The 21,758-nt window shown below is 41.0% G+C and overlaps 2 protein-coding genes across 4 annotated transcripts in view; one reads left to right on the top strand and one right to left on the bottom strand.

The window, feature by feature from the left end:
* The window catches only part of LMLN (leishmanolysin like peptidase), a 35,333-nt gene extending 21,252 nt beyond the window's left edge, over window positions 1-14,081 (top strand). The window contains exons 9-17 of the mRNA XM_053247202.1: window positions 39-156; window positions 1,644-1,751; window positions 3,289-3,365; window positions 4,189-4,299; window positions 4,452-4,584; window positions 6,975-7,134; window positions 7,717-7,847; window positions 9,381-9,594; window positions 9,858-14,081. Coding sequence (XP_053103177.1) covers window positions 39-156; window positions 1,644-1,751; window positions 3,289-3,365; window positions 4,189-4,299; window positions 4,452-4,584; window positions 6,975-7,134; window positions 7,717-7,847; window positions 9,381-9,594; window positions 9,858-9,958 — 1,153 coding nt within the window. The 3' untranslated portion in view covers window positions 9,959-14,081. The remainder of the gene's footprint in view (window positions 1-38; window positions 157-1,643; window positions 1,752-3,288; window positions 3,366-4,188; window positions 4,300-4,451; window positions 4,585-6,974; window positions 7,135-7,716; window positions 7,848-9,380; window positions 9,595-9,857) is intronic.
* A 4,781-nt stretch (window positions 14,082-18,862) lies between these two features.
* The window catches only part of LOC128323720 (glycerol-3-phosphate dehydrogenase 1-like protein), a 73,253-nt gene continuing 70,357 nt past the window's right edge, over window positions 18,863-21,758 (bottom strand). For all 3 annotated transcript variants that reach the window (XM_053247390.1, XM_053247376.1, XM_053247383.1), the window contains one exon: window positions 18,863-20,356. In XM_053247390.1, coding sequence (XP_053103365.1) covers window positions 20,260-20,356 — 97 coding nt within the window. In that variant the 3' untranslated portion in view covers window positions 18,863-20,259. The remainder of the gene's footprint in view (window positions 20,357-21,758) is intronic.

Raw genomic sequence — 21,758 nt, 5'->3', positions numbered from 1 at the left:
GGACTCCAGTTGTGTTAACTCAGTCTATTTCTTAACAGCCTTGGTGTGTATCAGTGGAGCAATAAAGTTGTTCGTAATGCAGTACGGTTGTGGGATGTCCGAGGCAATAAGCATCTGCGTCATAATATATTTCTTCTAATAACGCCTAAGGTAGTTGTAAGTATCACTTCACTTTTTTCTGAAATCTGATTCATCATACATAATTTCAAGAAACTATCTATACTCAGGGATGTTAAACATCTTGAGAACCATGGGATAGCTCACTCCTATTATTTCTGCTCATTGAGATGATTATTTTTAGAATAATCATTCTCTCCAATTCTAAAGAGGTTGGTCTCTTGCTGTCTGGTAGGATAGCAAAACAGGGCCACCCATGAGCATGGGATGTGAGGTTCTACTTACTTTAGGAATACAGAAAAAACTGTGTATTTAAAAGGTGGGGAGACAGCATACACAAGGAAACCCCAAAAAGGGAAGACTGAGGGCTATGCATGTGCATTGCCCTCATGGTACCCTGGCAGCATGAGAACAGAATACTGCAAGCCCAAACTATCTGTGTGCTGGTTGGCCATTAGGCAGAGTGGCCTGCTGCTGGCTTCCCTTCAGCCTAGGGCTCAGTTGTTTTGCATGGAGCTCTATTATATTTAACACATTTTAATTCCACCCCATACACGAGTCCCTGGGCAGTTCACAATCCAAAAACACCACAATTAAAATATTAGCACAATTAAAGCAGTTTAAAATACAGATAAGAACTCTAAAACGTTAAAAACCTGACTCAACAGGTATGTTTTCAGGTCCATCTTAAAAACATCTAGAGAAGGGGAGGCTCTAATTTCATTAGGAAGTGTGTTCCAAGTCTGTTCCCTTTGCAGCTTAAAGAGGTCTTGGTGGTAGCGGCACTGAATTAGAATTGCAGGAAAATTGCTTCCTTGGATCCAAATTCTTCCCCTCGGAGATATTTAAGCTGTAAAGGGGCAAGACTACAGCCACCTTATCCTAAGAGATTAAAGGATCCTAGAAGGAGGGGAAACTGGGAATGGGGGAAATGCATGCCATCAGACACATACCTCCAAGCCCAATCCCCCACCCCCCAGTTATACCATACAGTGTGGACAGAGGGTTTAAACACCCTACCCTGGCCCTCATGTGCTGTATCTTGAGGGTACTGAGATGGCTGTCCCATCCCAAACCTGAACAAAGTAGAACATTGGATTAGCAGGGTGGTTCCATACTTTAGCTTTCCCCTCTTTTCCCCACCCCCTGTGATTTTTTTTGTAGGCCCTCAACTTGTTTAAGTATATATTGGTCTATTTTTATTCTTTGTGTGATTCAAATATTCCTAAGGAGTTGAATAATTGCCTAATGATTGGTGGTGGGGGGGTTCCTTGTGGCAGCTGTGAGATTTATCACAGATTAACTTTTGATCACTTCTCTTTAGCTGATGTTGAATGCTGTGAATGTGAAGCAATATTGTTTGGTTTCTTCTAGATACTGGGAGATTATCATCCAAGATCTTTGCAGGAAGAGGGTAGCCCTCTTTCATTTAATGTGCACTTGATATGTAGGAGGAAAGAACTTGGCTTTTGTGTCTGAAGTAAGGGTACTGCTCATTATTTGTCTTCTAATGTATCTTTCTGGAGGAGGAGGCCCGGAAACATTTTAACTGCCCAATTCTAGAGGGAATGGAACTTGAAAATCAAGGTGGCATGGGTACTGAGCTCAATCATTGGGAGAAGCGATTGTTGGAGGTTAGTACAGCTCATTGTGATGTGGTTTTTTATGTTGGGTCATTATCGATTGAAATCTAGACTTTAATGATCCCACATGGCTTTGTCTCTAGTATTTTACTAGGGGTAAACTGAAACAAGTATTTCATTGCTCTGTATAGCTTAGCTGGAGGTCAAAGGAATAGCATAGGATGCAAGGTTAAATAAAGGGCTCAAAAATAGAATATCCAAAGCACCCTCATTTGCCCCACCCTACGACTCTTGCCCTCAAACTTCTATTTAATATTTTTCTGGCAAAGCTTGTCAGAATTACGATAGAGGATGATATAAAACTCTTTGAGTAAGAGAAGCATCTGAACACAGATGCCTGATATTCTTAAAACATGATTAGAGCTTCTATATCTTTTAGGTTTTGGATAGTGATATGTTCATTGTGGCAACTGCTTTGTTCTTGACTCTATTTCTTTTAATCTCTCCATTTTGCTAGTTCTATTTCAATTATTACAAGAAAATACCAGAGGTGCCATTTAGAGAAACCCACTTGTATTTCAGCCCACATGTGACTTATGCTTTAGCAACTCTTGGATCCCCTGGTCAGCTTCCTGGTTCTAGACACTGAGTGGCAATTGTTATAAATAATTCCATGAATCTAAGAACTAATTATTTATACCAAAAGGAGGAATTTGTGTGTGTGTGTGTGTGTGTGTATGTGTCCCTCTTATAAAGAAGGTTCATGTTCTGTTTGCAGCAGTGCTGGATAACCTTGCTATTGTTATCCAGCTCTGACTAATGTTCTCTTCCACAATTCACATTTAAACATGGAAGGCCCAAAAATGGGCCTTATTGAAAGGCCCATTATTGAAATGGATCTCCTGGAAATTACTTGAACAAAGCAACTGACCACTAAATAATGTGTTATGGGGCACTTATGAATATAATCTGCATCACTCTTGTTGGGATCCTGCAAGTCCAGCTTTCACCTTGTTTAATATACTAAGATTACAAATTAGACAGGAATTCCAGAACTGACTGCTTGTTGTTGATATGATTCTTCAAGGACTGATGAACTGGCTTTCTTTTTTGCATTTCAGAATATCTGAATAAGTGTTCTAGAAAGATTTCCAACTAAACGCAGAGCAAATGCTAATATTCTCCAACATTCTTCTTGCTAGGTCCAGAGCTTTGGCATATTTACTGCACATTGTAAAATATAAACAGTTCAAGTCACCTACTCACTGTAGGACTCACTTTACTGCTAGCTCCACAACTCCTTCTTGTAACAGCTAGGGTGAGAATAAAGCTGTGAGCATGAATATTATCCATGTGAAATAAACAGGTTTTCACTGAGCCAGTGTTTAGAGCAGAGCTGGACAACTTAGGCTTTCATCTCTTGCTGCACTAGAATACCTAGCCTTGTCTATTGGCTGCTGTGGATGATGGGAATTGTAGTCCAACAACAGTAGGAGGGCCAAAGTTGTGCAGCCCTGGTTGAGAGTATGTAGTATATCTTTTAATTGCTTTTTTGAAGCTAACAATATTTGGTGGGGGTTACTTTCAGAATGAAGCAATGACTGGATCACACACACAGAACAGGGTTTTCTCCCGGATCACTTTGGCATTAATGGAAGATACTGGGTAAGAATTTAGCTAGACAAGAGAGCCTTAGTCTTCTCTCAGATTAGTATCTTAAAACATAATGAAAGCAACATTATTTTGGCTGGTGTTTGAACTTTAGGCTTTACTAGAAATAATAAGGCCTTATTTCTTTAGCAGATTTTGTCTAAAAATTAATATTTTCTTCCCATATCAATTTATAAATCTTGCAACTGGCTCATCCTCCATCTATTCCTCTTCAGCATATTCTACCTGTTGTGCAAAAGTGACAGTTCTATATTAAACTAATATAATATATATGAGAGAGGGAGGGGCAGACTTTTGGATAATAGCATAAATAAGAGGGAGTTGATAGGCAGGCTCGGATATCCTCTGAAACACAGTTAAATCTCAGTTCTACATGATGTTGCTTAGCCTTGTGAGGCCTTCTTCTAAGTGCCTCTGCCAACTGAACTGAGGCAGGTGAGGAGCAACCTTCTTGGTGGTAGTGCTCTATTTATAGAATGCTCTCCCCAGGGAGGCTTGCCCAGGTGTCTACTTCAGTGCCAAGTGGTGATCTCTTTATTTTCCCAGACTTCCAATTTCTGATTAAATTTTCTTAATGCTGTTGGCTGTTTCATTATCTTGTAAGCTATCCTGGAAATATTCTGTATTGAAGAATAGGCTAAATTTTGCACACTTCCAAAAGGCTTTTTCATTTAATCTACATACTTGCTATGTTATAAGATATTAAACACAAATATTTTAGGAAAATGGCATATTAATATATGCAGCCAAGAACTTATTTGCCAGCTATTCAGAAGTGCAAGCAATATTCTGTTTCCTTTTTGACGTATCTTTGCAGCTGGTATAAAGCCAATTACAGCATGGCAGAAAAGCTAGACTGGGGTCGAGGTAAAGGCTGTGACTTTGTGATGAAGAGCTGTAAGTTCTGGATTGACCAAAGGCGAAAAAGGTAAGAATACATTGCTTTAGACTGCATGTTCACTAAATGATTCTTAAAAAGTACTAATATATTGTTTGTGTGACTAGTGCTAATTTTTTTTAAGGCAGTGATATATTTAGGTTTTTAATGGTACTGTTGCTGTTTTTAACCTTTATTCAAAGGAAAGAATTGGTGGTCCCATACTGTGACACGCTACGAAGTAATCCATTGCAGTTAACCTGCAGACAGGACCAAAGAGCAGTAGCAGTGTGCAATTTACAGAAGTTTTCTCAACAGCTGCCGCAGGAATACCAGGTATCAAGATTGTGAATTAACTACTGCAATCTTGTGAGTCAGTAAGGTGAGTCTCACAATTGGTGAGACTCGCCTTTGTGGGGAGTTGGAGGGAGAGCGGGCTTAGCCCGCCCTCTCTGCAGACGATCACCCGTGGAGCCCTGGATGGGCAGCCAGATCAGCCGCCCACATGACTACCAGCTCTGTGATGGAGCCGGCGGGGGCTGCAGGGATTGGGGGCCATGCGCCACCCGGATGTTCCAGGATGCCCCGCACAAGTGTGCAGGGCATCCTGGAGAGACCCCCCAGGGCCAGGAGGCTGGTTTCAGCCTCCTGCCAGGGGTCTCCTCGTGTGTTGCTGTGGTGTGGAGGTGCGCCGCAGCAGTACATGATCAAGAAGACAAGCTTAACGGAGCGCTTGCTGAGTTCACCTTGGCTAAAGGGAGGGGGAATTAGGCAAGTTAGCTGCCGGGAGCTGCGCAGCTCCCATGGCAGCACACGACTGCCAAAAAGCGGGCTAGGCTCCCTTAGCCTGCTTCTTGGCGATCGTGAGAATGGCCTCACAACCTTGTCAGCAGATAGGTGCACCCTTATCTTAAGCAGCTGCTGCTGCTGCATCCTACACAAACTGCTGATATCATTAGCTTAAGTTGCTAGTCCTGCAAGATCTACCATTATTAGAAGCAGCACAGTGCAACCTCTTCTCTTGCTCCAGGTAGTGAAGTGCTCTCAGCTGCATTAGAGGGCAGGCTCTTCGAAGAAGACTTGGCTGTGGACTGAACCAGGAGCTATTTCTTCCTTTCTTTCCAGTAGCTCATTTTCTCCTGTCTTCCCCATGAACAAAGATTCTTGGTCTGGTCATAGGAGCTAGCTAGATCTGCTTTGGTCTTCCCTGGCCACACCACAAAAAAGAAAACATGAGCCCGGAGAAGAAAGAAGTCAAGCTCCAGCAACCCCAATGCAGGGAATGCTGGGCCAGTCTGTGGCTGAGCCTTGACCCCGATCCCACCCTCTGCTACTGTTGTGCTCAGCCACTAGGAAACAGCAGAGGATCAAGAAATGAGCAGGGTGTGCTCAGAGGACACCAAGCAGTTTTAGCACATCTTGATTCCTTTTTGGCTTCTCTTTTATATGAGCTGTGAAGAGCCCTGAAGATTCAGGTGGCAGAGTTGTGCTTCACCCATGCTCTCATGTCTAGGCTCTGTGAAACCCCACTCCACCCCAGCTGCATTGTTTCCCTCTTTTGTTTTGTCTCCCGCATTGTTTTCCCCTGTCTTGCCAAGCAGGAACAGGAAAGTAGTTTAGGATAAATGTTAGAGGAGTGCAGCATCTTCAGGACACTCCATGCACTGTTGAGCCCCATATGTAGGAGCAACTACCCCTGCTAACTGAGCAAAGAGACACCTGTTAAAGTGGTGATTCTCTTATATTTAGCATGGGGAGAGCAACTGGCCCTATCCAACCCCAGCACAGCATCCCTCCAGTGGCTGTCACTGGTGATAACTTTATGTCTCTTTTTAGATTGTGAACCCTTTGGGGACAGGGGGCCATCTTATATATGTGATGATTGTCTTTCTATGTAAACTGCTTGGAGAACTTTGGTTGGAGAGCAGTATATAAATACCCGTCATCATCGTAGTAGTAAACTTATATCTCTTAATATTTGATAGACACTGAAAAATGGGTTTGAAAAAGACTAAAGAGAACAGATCTGATTTGCTTGCGAAGCACAACATACCATTTGAAACTACTTCAGCTCAAGCATATATATGTAATGATAGTGTTGCTTTTATTTTCTATATAGCACCTAGCTGTGCTATTAGTGCTAATAGCTCAAACAGCAGTAGTAGTTCAGTCCTCATGTCTGGCTCTCAATAGGCTGTATCCTGAGAATGGACTAAAAACTGTCCTTTTTAAACAGGTGTTTGGCCAATGAGTGGCACCTGGTTCACCCTAATTTAACTGTGTTTTTGTTTTAGCAGTTTGCTTTTATTGAAGTAGTGTTACTTTGTTTATCTTGTTGTTAACCACCCTGGAGTTTTCAGACAAAGGGTGCTATACAAATATAAATAAAGTCTTATATTTGCACAAGAGAGGCAATTTTTGCCAGTCCCTTGTTTGTGCTGCACACCATCCTGTTTTGGAGGGTCCCCAAATCTTTGGGAGCACATACTTGGGGGGCATAGCAGGCTGCAGAGAGATGATGGATGAGAAAAAACCTCTTGTGAGAATGAAAGCTTTTCTGTCTGCAGAACAATAATTTGGAACACAACTCTTGAACTCCAAGATGTTGTATATAAATGTGGTTTTCTGCCACTTATGGTAAAGTTTACTATTAATACTAGAAGACTGTAATGATCAGGGTAATTGTGCTCTTGATCACATTGTTCCTTCACCACTTTTTTTTACAGTACTTTGACAGTTTGTATGGGGTACCAGCAGAAGATTTGCCTTACTATGGTGGATCAGTAGAAATAGCTGACTACTGTCCTTTCAGTCAAGAGTTTAGCTGGCATTTAAGTGGAGAATTTCAGCGCAGTTCAGATTGCAGAATACTGGAAAATCAACCAGGTCAGTTGGGTTTGTATATTATTCTCCTTTTAATAGACACTTTGTCTGATCTGAAGACATAGTGTACATTATTGTGTTTTGGTGTCTAAGTGGAGATGTGGTAGAAATGTGCTAAAATTAAGCTGTTCTAGCAAGGAGTTATTGCGATAATCATGAGGGTTACATTTTTTCAGTTTCTGTTTCATCTGCAGTATAAACTGTTGGGCTATCTGGAGACAATAGTGAAATATGTCCGTGTTAACAAACTTACTATCATTAGGGAAAGTAAAAATAGCATTCTCTTGAAAACCTAAGATCCTCTTTCAAGCACACCACTTTTTTTGCTAGCACTGTATGGTATGATTTTGCATGTATCGCACTAACAGATCTCTTCAGAATTGGAGAGGGAAAACAAACATGCACATCTTTCTGAAGTTGATTTTTTTTAATTGTTTGATACTAACGATCAGGTTGCGTCTCTTGAGATGGTTGTAGATAAAGCTGCAGCCCATTTCATCAGGGTTTGATTTTAATTGTAGAAGTCTTGATCTGTTTGTATGACCACACAACTCTTAGTAGAAATTTGTGGCTCTTTTCTTCTAGATCCTTTCAAAAACTATGGTGCAGAGAAATATGGACCAAATTCTGTTTGTCTCATTCAGAAGTCAGCTTTTGTTATGGAACAATGCAGAAAAAAGCTCAGTTATCCTGACTGGGGTAGCGGGTGTTATCAGGTAACGGCAGGAGTTCTTGATCAAGGTTGCAATTTATAAAGCTGTGTGTTTTAGAAATAGCTCAGGATTGATTACTGTTCTTGCCAGAAACATTGCCTGTTGCTATATTTGTGGCCAATGACCACTTTTTAATAAGACAAAGCTACATTTTCCCATCTTCCCATTGCTTGTGTCCCTCTGACTCTTGCATTTACAGTCAGATACAAGCCAAATTCATGACATACGGGAACAGGTTCTAGGAGACCTTGGTGGTTTGTTCTTTTTGTTGTTGCTTGTGTTCAGATCGCAAAATAAAGTTCTGCTCTCTGTGATTACTTTTTTCTGTGGTAGGGCAGCACAATTTTGGCCCACAAGCTGGGTTTTTTTACTATAACTCCCATCATGCCCAGCCACAGTAGCCAATAATCTGAAATTATGGGAGTTGTAGTCCAACATCTGCGGGAGGTGTACAGCCCTGTTTTGCCTTCCAGTTACAAAACTTTCTTAGTATTAAGCGAGAATGTCTTCTGGCCAGCAGTACTGACTAAGATACTGTTAAACCTAAATGCTAAGATTGAGTGGCTTTGAAACCATGTAACTATTATTTAGGGTGATAATTGAAACCTTCTGGATACACTCTCATTGCATAGATTTCTTTGCATCTATTAGATCTATAAACTTGTTTGAATTAAAAATAAATTTCTCAGAATAATGATATGCCATATTACTCTGCAAAAGTACTTAAGAGACTGCTTGCTATTTGATACTTCCTGGTGGCATGAGGGCAACATGGATGAATGGCTCTGGGCTTTGAGGGGAGGTAGGGAGAAACTGTGACCCATGACTAAATCTCTTTGGCAATGGTATGGGAATCTCTCAAGTGAGCCGGGATCTACTCCTACCCTCCCTGACATCTTACACACTTGTCGTTATCCAAATGGGTATCTGAGGGACCGCCTGCTCCCACGGGTTGCTGCCCGCTTGACAAGGACATCTGAGGGGGCCCTGCTCCAGGTGCCGACAATGAGGGAGGCCCGGCTGTCGTGCACTCGGGACAGGGCCTTCTCTGTTGCTGCCCCCAGACTCTGGAATGCTCTCCCAGTGGCCATTCGTTCCTCGGACTCCATCACGGCTTTTAGAAAGCTTTTAAAGACTTGGCTTTTTACCCAGGCTTTTACATGATCGTTTTCTACTGCAGCTTCTTTGTGTTTTTATTTGTTGTATTGTTTTTATGCCTGTTTTTATGTTTTTATATTTTTAACATGATATTTTTATTGTCTTTTTATTGTATGTTTTTAACTTTTGTAAACCGCCTTGGGGTTATCTTTTTAACGAAAGGCGGTATATAAATGCAAAAATAAAATAAATAAATAAATAAATAAATAAATGCACATGCAGGCAACTGAGGTGACAGATATGATTGTATTCTGGTTAAAGAACTGATGGACAAACAAAATATTTGTTGAAAGAGTCTAAAACAAAATGTCAATAGCTAAATATGCGCACAGTCTACTTTAGAAGTTCAACAAGTCTAACCTTTTCTTTATTTTTAAGGTTTCTTGTTCTTCTGATGGGCTGACGGTTTGGGTGAAAGACATGGCATACTTGTGTAGTCGTTCAGGCCAAGTGCTAACTGTGAATATTCAGATGAATGGCTGGGTACATGTTGGGAATCTAGTTTGTCCTGCATGTTCAGACTTCTGTGACTTCTGTCCACCTGAGCGGGACCCTCCTCCAGTTGCTAACTTAACAAGAGTTGCATCTCTAGGTAAGTAGAAACCAGTGTAACTTCATGCTGTAGCTAGTTTTAATTAACTGCAGGTATATGTGCTCTAGTAAACAAGGCTGATAACCTAATTGGGCTTTGTTTTCCTACAGTGTTCTTTTTAGTGTTTGAAAATTGTTCTCTGCAAGCTAGGGTAGATAAATAATTCACTTTACTGCTACAAAAGTTGCAAAGTAAAAATCTGAACAGCATCTACAAAAGAACTTAAAATATTTTGTCAATGTTTACTTTTTTTAAAATTTTAGATCTATGTTCCTGTTCCCCAAGTCCAGTAGTAACCCTATGGCTATTGATGGCGAACTTGCTTCCACTATTGGCTGGATTTCTTCTGTGTGCATGGAGTTGAAACTTGCTCTGAAACTGCTATTACAGTCATGTGGCATTCCTAGAGTACTCTACATCAGTGCAGTGCATCTCAAAGGCAGCTGTCCAAAAGAGCAATCATCTCTTCTGGCAAATGGCCCAGCTGACCATAGGCTGGGAGAAGCTGAACAACAGTCTCTAGTGTAAAAGAGAGGCAGACATTACAGCATCTCAAAACGTGCCAGTCTCGACTGAAAATTTTTGCTTTCACATTGATAACAAATTTGAGAGAACAAACTTACCAGTTGTGTTATGCCATCTATTGCCACTGCTTTGGAGCATTTGTATTGCCCAGGATTCTTTCTGAGATTGTCGAAGGGTCTGTGACCTCCTTGGAGATATACCTCTGTTTTCTTCAGTCAAAGCCATGTAAAATCAAGATATTAGCAGTGATAGCGACTTTATGGATCCACCCAAAAAGAATTAACGTTTTGGCATTGGTTTAGGATGCTTCCAGAACTATTCTATACTTTGTACACTGGTGACGTCTTCTATGAAATATCTGCTGCTCAAAATACAAGGGAATTTCAATAGCTGCACATCATTCACTTTTGATATTTCTAAATAGAAATGCTTGTGACTCCCCCTTCACTTATTCAGTAACGTTTATTATTGTGTCATACTATTTGATGCTCTGAGACAGCAATCCTAAGCATGCTTACTAGGCCAATAAGTCCCATTGAATTCAATTGAACTTATTTCTGAGTAAACATATTTCGGATTGGGCTATAAATGTTTATTTCTTACAAGATAACTTGAAGAAATGAGTAGCCCTCATTTATGACAATTTCACTGCACTGGCTTTTTACTCTTACCATTCAGTCTATCCCAAATGTTGGTAAGATAGCAGCATCCAGATAATCTTTGTCACACATTCCTAGGTCAGTAAGCCTAAACCAATGAAACTGTGACAAGATGCATAATTGAGTTGGAAAGGACAATATTTGTAAGGACAAATATAGTAGTGACAAACTCTAAGACCATATTGACTATTTTGGGCCAAAATAAATTTTACCATTACCAAGGTACGCAGTCTGATCTTCAACAAAAGAACAGATGACCTCAATGAAGCTGGGTATATGAAGACTTGCACTTCTTTTTAAAACTATATCACGTAGTGGCTGTGCTACTGAGAGATTGTACAAAAGCCTATAAGCTACTTGGAGTTGGGGGGGGGAAACGGTTCTCTAGAGGATGGAAGACCTTCAGGGATTATTGTAGTTGGCACAAATTGATCTTGTCTTGGGACAGAAGAAGTTGACCCTAGTCCTAATTACCATTCTAATCCACTGAAAGCCCTGACTGCTGCAGACTCTGTGAGCCAGGAATGTTTTTAAAAGGATAAATGTTTATCTAAATAGTTTTGTTCTGTTGTCCTTCTCAAAATGTGTACCACAACAATAGGCTAGTTGGGCTGGTGAGATTAGAGCCTAAAGTGGAATCAGCTGAACATTTCCATTAATGTATAGTACTGTTTATTTGAAGGAAAGTCTATAAGTACCAGTTATTTGTTTCTTTTTAATTATCTTCCTTGTTAAAAAGAGGGTTACTGCAAAGCAATCACAGTCAGTAAACGATATCCTATCTGCAGGATGAGAAGGCTGACTAACAAATGTGATAGTTTAGCAAATCCCCTCTGTGGGTATATTTTATACTACATACACTATTTTAGCCTTAAATAATGGGGATGGGGGGTGGGGATGGAGTACATGGAAATAGCAATAATAAAATGGTAGGGTTAAGAAATGCTTTAAACATTTTCAATTTGAGTGATGAATGGAAATTATGTCAATAAATCTGCAGCTCAAACACTAGTATGAAACAGTTCTGTAATATCAAAGAGTAGTTTGGCAATGTTAGGAACCAGAGATGACAATTGTATCTCTTATCTGTGCAATAATAGAACTTAAATAGCATCTTGTAAGGATGCTTTTAATATACTTGAATATTTTTCTTCTTTGTATTGAAGTAAAATAACTGCACTGTATCAACTTTTTGTTTTATAGACAAGCATTTATACCAGTATTCATGTATGAACTTTTGTTGTAAGATTAGAACCTTGTCATCTTGAAATGAAAAATCATTTCTCTCCTGTTGGACATTAGTCCAGATGAGACTTTAATGAAATGGTTTGAGAAGTTTCTTCAGTTTGTACTGTAATATTTTAGTCACCATATTGCACTTTATCAAAAGAGCTTTTGTCTACTTTACATTTCAGAGCCCTAGTATACAGATGTACAGTGCATCTTTTAAAGTAAGAATGTAACTGTTTTATAATTTGAGGTTCTAGTTTCATTTGAGACAATGCTAGCAATTGATGACCCTGCACTAAACCATATAACTCCTTTTGAACTTCCAGTGTCTAAATAAATCCTTTAAGTTTAAAACATTCAATTTTCCTGTATTAGCAAGATACGCTGACATCAGCAGAGGACCCCTTCACAAAACATCCTTTTACAGAATGATTGTATTGAACATGCTGTGGCAGGAGACGGAGCGTACCAGTGTTGTCACTGTGGCAGGTATAGCAACAGTTTCTGGACAATCTTCTGAATGGCAGTCTAGATTTTAAACTCTTGCAAGTCATAAACTCATTTGGCTGCTGATGAGATGTCTGAGGAATTAACAAAAAGTTAGATGCTTCTTGTCTTGGGTTAGATGAGAAATTGTCAGTTGAGGATCTGTCAGTTAAATGAAAGGACTGCCTTCCGTGGCAGGCAATACAGATAGCCACTTTAAATTGCCTACCTCTGTTACAGGTACGCTTTGTCCTTCAGAGTGTTTGAGGGTTGAAGATTAACAGTGGCACTGAATATTTCATCAAACACGTCTTGGGATTTTTAGAGCACAAGAAATAGGAAGCCATAAACTATTTCAAAATGCAGAATCTATTGGTACATCCCTGACTACATAACAGAAACAATTGGTATTTAGGGAACTATATCTAGCTTCTTTTAATAATCTGCAGGCAGCTATTCTGGTGGTAGTATAGTATTCCAGCTAGAGTCCATTAAGTATTGCCATCAGTTTTCTTCCTTGACCAATACTGTGCAGGCTATAGCAGTGCCCCCCATTTAAAGGTGTGGTGTTGTTTTTCTGGGGCCCATGCAGTCCTGTGCTGCCTCCTGTGACAATTCACCTACAGATCAGTCAATATGTAGAACACTACTCACCGTCTCAGGGCCTTGATAAGGCAGATTACCCCATGTTCTACGGAATAGTCTCTAGAATGCTGCATATCTTGTTTATGAGGAAAAACATTAAACATTGAGGATTTTTAATAAAGGTGCTCAGTTCTAATCTAAAATATTAGAAATATCATTTGGACCCCAGTGATGCTACAAGTGTATGTACAGTACAAACCATGTGAAGGGCATGATTGTTCTTGATTTGACAGTTTCTCCAAGTCACTAGGCAATTATCTTCTAGATCTGCAAGACGTTCGTGGGATGATTTGGACCTGGACTGTGTAGATAGAGCAACTGGATATTACCTTTTCTGTATTTCATGTGGCTTGATGTGATATGGATTATCTGTGAAAAGTGGGACAACCATCTTATTTTATCATGTCCTCTCTTCATGTGAGCCAAAGCTCAGTTTTTTGTCTCTGTACATGAACTCCTGCTGTCTGAATTATTGACATAGTTAATATTCCTTTGTTCTCAAATGCCTTTAGAAATGTCTGATTTGTAGCTCGGAGTTTAAGGTCTTGTGTCTCCCGTGTGTGTGTGTGTGTGTGTATGCATGCACAGTCATTTTCTGGGAGCCAGAGCCACATTTATACTAGGCGGAGCACTTCGATAGTCTGTCTATGCAGTCTGTTCCTTCCGTAGGACAAATGTCAATTTTTTTTTTTAAAGCATGTGAATTTTTCTTTGCAGATTGACACATTTATTTTGGATGATAAAAATGATTATCTTCATTTTACTATTGCTACAGAATATAAATACACAGGTTTTTTTCATTGCTCTTTGTGAGTGGCCTTGAGGGCTGGATTATGTATGGTCATATATGCAATTGCTTTTTTAAGAAGGTGAAAGATACTTCTAACATAAGATAATGGACAATTATTATGTAAATTAAAGAATATTGTGGGTTTTTTTAAAGCTTTGTCCCTTTCTTCTAAAAAAACAACACTTTCTGTAGACAAATAGTTATATTATGTGGAAAACACTGCAGCTTCTTTTTGAAACAACGGTTTGTGTGAATGATACAAATATTGTTTAAGCTTACTCAATACTATGTAGAACAATTGTTTTAATGCCCCCTATGGGAGTTTGACCTGACTAAATATGCCACAAGTCTCTCTTTCCTATCAAGCTTTTCATTGTATTAAGGTAGCTCCATATTACTGAGTTTTCCTTCGCAAATTTACATTTTCCCCTTGGATTGTGTAGAAGATCTGATTAAGCATAATTGGTGATGGCATACTGTATTTGTATGGAAAACAGCCAAGCCAGGCAAATGTTGCCGATTACCGAAGGAAGAATGCCATCTAAGCAAATAAGAACCTTAGAGAAAGGCTTGAGGAATGCGGCAAAGGATTTAACAATGAAAGGGGCTCTGAGGAACTCTGGCACTAGCAGGGGTGTATGCTAGAGAGCTAAAGGAGACAGTTCTGGGAAGAATGAGAGGTGGAGATGTGGAGCTGAAGAACAAAGGAGGCAGTAGGTGTCATGAGAGTTCAAAGGAAGGCAGCCATTATGGGCTAAGACTACTTTATTGAGGCTCTACACATGATCTATGTGTAGAGCATGCAGGGCTGCTGTGGGGAGAGCGGGCTTAGCCGGATCGGCCATCATGGAGCCAGTAGGAGCTGTGGGGGTTGGGGGCTGTGCAGCCCCCGGAAGTCATAGGATGCCCTACGTGAGTGCGCTGGGCATTCTGGAGAGACCCCCCCAAGGCCAAGAGGCTGGCTGCAGCCTCCCAGTCAGGGATCTACTCGTGTGTTGCCACACACCACGGTGGCACATTAGCAAAAAAACAAAGGTTAATGGAGCACTCGCTCCATTAAGCTTGTTAAAGGGGAGGGAGAATTAGTTGGGCTAGCTGCCTTGGAACCCCCAGGCTTGAAACCCCCGGGCTTGAAACCCCTGCAAGCCCAGTGATTCCGACGATCACTAGAAAGCAGTTTGGGCTCCCTTAGCCCACTTTCTAGTGATAGTGGGAATAGCTTCGTTGTGTTACAGGAAAAGACAAGTTCAACAAGAACAGGTAGGGAGGGACTCCGCCTCCAATTAGGATCACTACTAGCAAATGCTAGTATCACCTACTGTCTGGCTGGACATATTATATTTCCACACATCTCCCCCCCTCCCCCCATCTTGTTAAACCGGCTATTATTATTATTTTTAACAGCACTCCTAAACATTTGGCAATTTGTAAGTCCATTACTCATCTCAAAATCTCAAGGGTTTCTGGATAATTGGACTGATTAGTGAGCTGAGTACTGGTATCATTGTCATTTTTGGTAGCTGGCCCTGGCACAGTCTCTATAGAGGAACTTAGGATTTCAGGTGCTACTTCCTCATCAGAAAGTTGTTTATTCTCAGGTATGACAAGGAGATGTCCACAACTTCTGTTAGGTATTCCACTATCCGCCTCACCTGAACACGATCTGAGTATGTCTCTCCTTCCTACAACTGTAGCAGAAGTCTGCCATGACTTTTCTCCATGTTCTAAATAGACTCCATTGCCAGGCTCTAAGTGTGGTAACTGAATGTCGCCTATTGTAGAAATGGCCATAGCTGTCCTTGGCTTCAGTGGTCCCTCTAATTCAACCTATGTGTGGAATTAGTTTTTTGTTTTGGGCGGCAGTATCAAGGCAGTGTGTGTGTGTGCACATGCATTTAGAATTGGATCTTCCTGATCCAACCTAAGCGGGATCCAAATTTAACAGAGCAGACATTTACAAACTTGTGTGCATGTGCACACCTTATAGCAGGCCTGCTCAACTTAGCCCCCCCAGCTGTTTTTGGACTACAACTCCCATAATTCCCAGCCACAGTGGCCAATAGCCAAGGATTATGGGAGTTGTAGGCCAACATCTGCAGGAGGGCCAAAGTTGAGCAGCCCTGCCTTATAGGGACCACTGCTTGGCTCTGCAATCTAAAGATGCAACTTTTTGCAGATCAGACCACCCTGGAACCAGATTTTTCTCTAGGTTTGGAACAGGTGTTCTGATTTGTCTGCCCATTAACAGTTCTGCAGGGCTATATCCAGTAGCTATCAACAGTGTGGATCTGTAACTTGGGAAAGCAAGATTTGGATCATCCTGGTGGAATGTTTTCTTACTCTGTACTGCCATCTCCACTTCCCCACTTGCCTGAGGGTAGTGAGGACTCGTAGTAACAAGGTTAAAGTTAAATAACGTGCAAAACTTCAATTCCGCTGCTGTGGCACATTGTCTGTCACAAGCTCTTCAGTTATGTAATTATGCTGCGGCATGTGATAGTAGACAAGGAAAGTATCTCAATATATCTGGAAAAATAGTCTGATGACCAAATAGTGTTGAAACACAAGGAGAGATCTTGGTTTCTAAGTTATTTCCAATACTGGGCCACCAAACTATCTGCTTGGCACACCCGCGGCATTTGCTTAAGCCCTGATGGCCTTGGTGAATAAGGTCTAGGATTTATTTCCTCATCATTTGAGGCACAATACAATTTCTGTAAGTCCCAGAGCAGAATGTGACCGGCATCCACTACAATGCATGTAATTGGAGTAAAACCCCACCTAGTCCATAACTGCTTGCATTAGCACTAACCATTGTAGGCTTGTTGGCATCACAGAGGTGCAAAAACTGGAGTATTTGAGATCATGTCCTTTATTTTCATGAAGGTGGCCTCTTGATCTGGCTCCTAGCTCCAGGATGTATTGGATTGTGGTAACAAGCATAGAGGCTGTGTCTCTGTGGAGAGATCATGCAAGTTATCGACTGAGATAATTCACCATTCCTAGAAAGCATCTCAATTCAGTGAGGTTTGTAGGTGCTTTTAAATCTATAATGGTTTTAACTTTCTCGGGGCATGGCTTCATATCCTGTTTTGTAATCACTTGTCACAAGAACTCTATTACCATTTGGTGGAAAATGCATTTTTCTTTGTCTAGTTTGAGTGCAGACTCCTGGATCAGACTTGGGGAAAGGGTTAGAGTTCTATCAACTCTTCTAGTGATGTGCCATGTACTAAAATGTCCATGAAAATGACATCTTTTATGCCCCTAAGGAGTTCTGTCCTTTTTTCCTGGAGGATCTCAGGAGCACTGGTGGTCCCAAAGGGCAAGTGTTGGAACCAGAATCTCCCAAAGGGTGTTATAAATGTTGTTAGTTTAGCACTCTGATCTGTCTATTTGCCAGAAGCCACTTAAAACATCTAATTTGGGAAATACTTTAGCTCTAGTCACTTCTAGAAGTAGATCTTCCAGTGTTGGGAGTACATATTTTTCTCTAACTTACTGCTTCATTGAGCCTTTTCAGATCTACACAGATATGGATTTTCCCATTTTTTTTCTTTGTGACTGGGACCACTGGAGCACACCATGGTGTAGGCTCTATGATTTCTTTAATTATGCCATGTGCCTTCATTCTTTCCAGCTCCATTTCCACTTTGTGGAGTAAGGGGATGGGAATCCTGCAGGGAGCATGGACGCTCTATGGCTTAGCATCTTGTCTTAAGACAATGTCCACGGGATCTTGCCAGAGCAGGCCAATGTCCCCAAACACCCCTTCTATTTCTCCTGCTGATTTCATCAGTGCAATTTTTGGTAGCTACTCCATGACTGAGGAGACTGTCTAGAAAATCATGGCCTCTAATTGCATACACAAACTGGTTGCTTATATGACTGGTATGTGTTATAAAGTGTCCAATACAGTCTAAGGGATCTCCTGGGCTGTGTAGAACAGTCTGCTTTATATAGTGGAGGAGGATTCTGTAGGTTAACACAGGTCTCCTCTGAGATAACTGAGACATCCACGCCTGAATCTGTCTTGAAATTTACAGTCTTGCCATTAATCATTAAATCAATTCTCCGTGTGGGTTCAGAGTCTCAACAGAAAATGGAGGCTAAGAAAAATTGGTCCTCCACTTCTGTGGTAACTTCTTGTACCATCTGTGTACAACATGCAATTGCAAAGTGCCCTATTTTAACCTCTTCTTGCACCAAGCTCATCTAGTAGGACAAATTCCTTCAACGTTATGCATCCTCCCACATGCACACTGGGAGTGTATGCCTTTTGCTGTAGTGTGCTTTTGAGGGCTGCTTTACCTGGGGTTGTTTGGCTCAAGCAGCTGCAGACCTAAACTTTTCATTTGCAAAGATGCTGCTCTTTCTGCTGTTAGTGTTTTGTGGAGAAAAGGCTATTTCTTCCAAACTGGGTTCAGGTTTCTTCTACACCCTAATCTGTGCTCTTATTAACTCTGATTGCCTTGACATTCCAATGGCTTTATGAAGAGTTGGAGTTGCTGCTGTTAAACTATTTAGATACTCAGCGGGCCATATGTTTAAGGAAATGTTTGCCTATATAGATCCCTCTTGGGAACTTTGCAGATTCTTCTTGCAGTTCTATATCTAAGACACACTGTTTGATGACCCGCGTGGCTTGATCATACCCCATCCTAATGAGCTCTTCCTGGTCTCTTCAGCAAAAGTGAAGGATTTATAAATGTTTGCTTCCTTTTGCATGGCATAAAGAAGGGAACTTACTTGTACAATGCCACCTTCTTTGTGGAGCACTGTAGCAGGCAAACCTTTCTTTCAATTCTGGCCAGGCAGCAGGATTGTTGAAGCTGAATGCTTCTGGTGCAGGAAAGGCAGCCATTTCAAAAGTTTGTGGATTCAAATTCAGACTTTTGTCACAATGTCATGAGAGCTCAGAGAAAAGCAGCCATTATGGGCTAAGACTTCTTTATTGTGTTACAGGAAGAAACAAGTTTAAGAAGTACAGGTAGGAAGGGACTCCACTTCCCAATTCGGATTACTACTAGCAAGTGCTAGTGCCACCTACTGGCTGGACATATTACAACAACATTTCCACACAGTAGAGGTGTCTATGAATCAAATTCTGCAATTCAATTTAAGATTGAATCACAGAATCATCTAACAGATTCGTTGAACAGCCAGATTGGCTGTCTGTCTTGATTAATCACTCAAATCTATTCGACAGAGGTGATCGAAGTGCCATTTTGAGGCCTGTTTTACTGGGGAAATGGGCCTCAAAATGGCATTTTCCCCCCAGGGAGAGCTGGTCCAACAGTAGAGGTCAGTGGCTAGACCAGCCCTCTGCTCCAGACTTGGCACGTCTACATTCTAGATCAGATTCGGAGGATTGGTCTACCCACCGCTCTCAATTGGTAGACCAGCTCTCCCCAGAAAAAAGTGCCATCTTGAGGCCAGCTTTTACAGCAAAATGGGCCTCAAAATGGCATTCAAATCGATTTGGGTCAGATCAGGAGTGATTTGCTTTGACCCCAAATCAGGTCCTCTATTGTGAGGAAGACTCGATTCAGAGTTTAATTTGCAAATTGCCTCCAACTTGACCTGCTTCACCAAATAGAATTGCACACCCCTAGGAAATAGTAGGGGTGTGACAAATCCTTGCCTAGGGCTTAGTAAGAGGAGGAGACAATCAAGGGAGGGCTGGGGACTGTGAGCCACAGACCTGGTATCTTTAAGAGTCTCGTGGAAAGGGAATTTTGCCAATTGAGCATTCTGCTGTCATTGTAGCATTGTGATGTGTCAAGAGGGCAACAAGGGTAAAAAGGATCAGGGTGTGGGACACAGCTGAATTCCACACTGATTTGAATTCACCAGCCAGTTCTTTGGCTTCAGGCTTCTAGTGGTTTTAAACTCTACTTAGATCTAGGTTAAATTAATAAGAGCAGTTGAGCCATTCAGTTTTTTCAGGAGGTTGTAGAATTTTGCTTGAGAAGGTTCTCAATAAATGGCTAGATAGTGATCTTTCAGAAGTATTACGTATCTATGAGGCACTTTCTTCTGTTCCAACTCTGCAGCTCTCAGAATTGCTCTAAAATGACACCTTACATTAAATTCATGAAAGGATATTTAGCACTTCTACTTCCTGGCTGTTGAAACTAATACTAAAATACAGTCTGACCTGTTTCATTCTCAATCGAGACAATTACCATATTACACTTTTCTATACAGGTTGTAAGCAGTAAACATTAGGCACAAGTTATCTTGGATTTGTTTGCTTTTATTCATCATGGTCAAGTTGATAGATGCCTTCACCAAAGGGATACTTAACCGATGAGCCCCAACAGCATCTTAGTTGTGCTGTGGATGATTCTGCAGACAAGTTATGAACTCCTTGACAGCCTTTCCTTCATAGCAGATCATGTAGACACTTGCAAATAGTGGAAACCTAGGAGAAATGCGGTTGCTAGAATAAACATTCAGTCAAAATACCTGGAGCCAATTAAAATCCCTATATAACAACTAGTCTTAAAATGCCATTATGGTTATTCTTAACTGACTTTTCAGAATACAGTGGACAAATGCCACCTGCATAATCTATTATGTATTATTATTTATTACATTTATAAACCGCCCCATCTACGATTGTAGAACTTCAACTTGCTTGATGTAAGCACTGCAAGTAGCAGAACAAACTTTTATACAAAGGCAAGGTAGAAATAGCAGCACATACAATGCCAGAAATTATTCCTAGGTGAAAATCATGCATTCTGATTGTTGAGGGATTTAAGCCAGAGTTGGATGGGGGAAGTCTTGACAAGAAAGTGATCTCCTGGTTCTGAAAGCCTACCAAGGAGAATATAAGAGCACTCTGGAATGTGTATGCGCAGCAACCATTCCCTTTTCCAGGCTTCTGTTTTCTTCATCCACTTTCCTTTCTCTATTTTGTGCACTTGTTTCCAAGAAATGGTTTCTGCCACATTCTTGCTGTGCTTTGTTCCTCTCCTCCTCCAGTAAGTTTTGTGATTGTGAAGCACACCAAAGACTCCAGGGCCAGAACACAGGCTTCCTTTTCTCTTATTCCCACCAAAGGGGGAATCAACGTTGGAAGAAATGACTGAGAAGTAAATCAATTGATTTAACTGGGGCTTACTTCTAGTGAAAACATATAGGATCAAGACCAGAAGAAATCATAGGCAAAAATGTGGCGCTCTTTGCCCTCTTTTCTTGCCCCTCAACAAAGCATAGAATAACATACCAAAAGAGAGAGAAATTCACTGGGGGCTTCCTTCTGAATAAATGTGCATAGAATTGGGAATAAGGACCCCCAGCCTATAATCTGGGCTCCTTTTTCTTCCTTCCTCAACCCCCTTAGCAAAGTGCACAAATGTGCGTTCCCTTTCCCCTTATCTCATATCTGTGTAGCCAGTCTGTAGTCTTATTCATGTGGGCATGCAATTGGGACCACCGAGAGTTCCAGGCTAGAACAGGGGCCTTCCCCCCGCCCCAAACACACCATCTTCACCCTTTAGCATAGCATGGGGAAGGCTACTGAGCAAATAAGCCCATGGATTTTAGTAGGCCTTACTTCCAAGTAAATTAACATAGGCGCTAGAGAATTGCTGAGTTTACTTGCAATATATGCACACTTACATGTGAACAATCCTTGAAAAAAGGTTTGTATAGATGGAGTGGGGAATAATGGAAACATCCTTTTTAAAAATGTGGATGGGAAACAATGTAAAGATTCTTTTTAAAAAAACACTGGAAAAGGGAATACTGAAACAATCCCTGTTAAAGGAGGAAAGAGAATAACCTAACGCACACACATGCACACAGTGTTTATACAA

Source organism: Hemicordylus capensis, chromosome 1, assembly GCF_027244095.1.
Source record: "Hemicordylus capensis ecotype Gifberg chromosome 1, rHemCap1.1.pri, whole genome shotgun sequence".
Taxonomy (NCBI): Eukaryota; Metazoa; Chordata; class Lepidosauria; order Squamata; family Cordylidae; genus Hemicordylus; species Hemicordylus capensis.
Note: the sequence above shows the minus strand (reverse complement) of the source record. Positions and strands in the feature narration are given on the sequence as shown.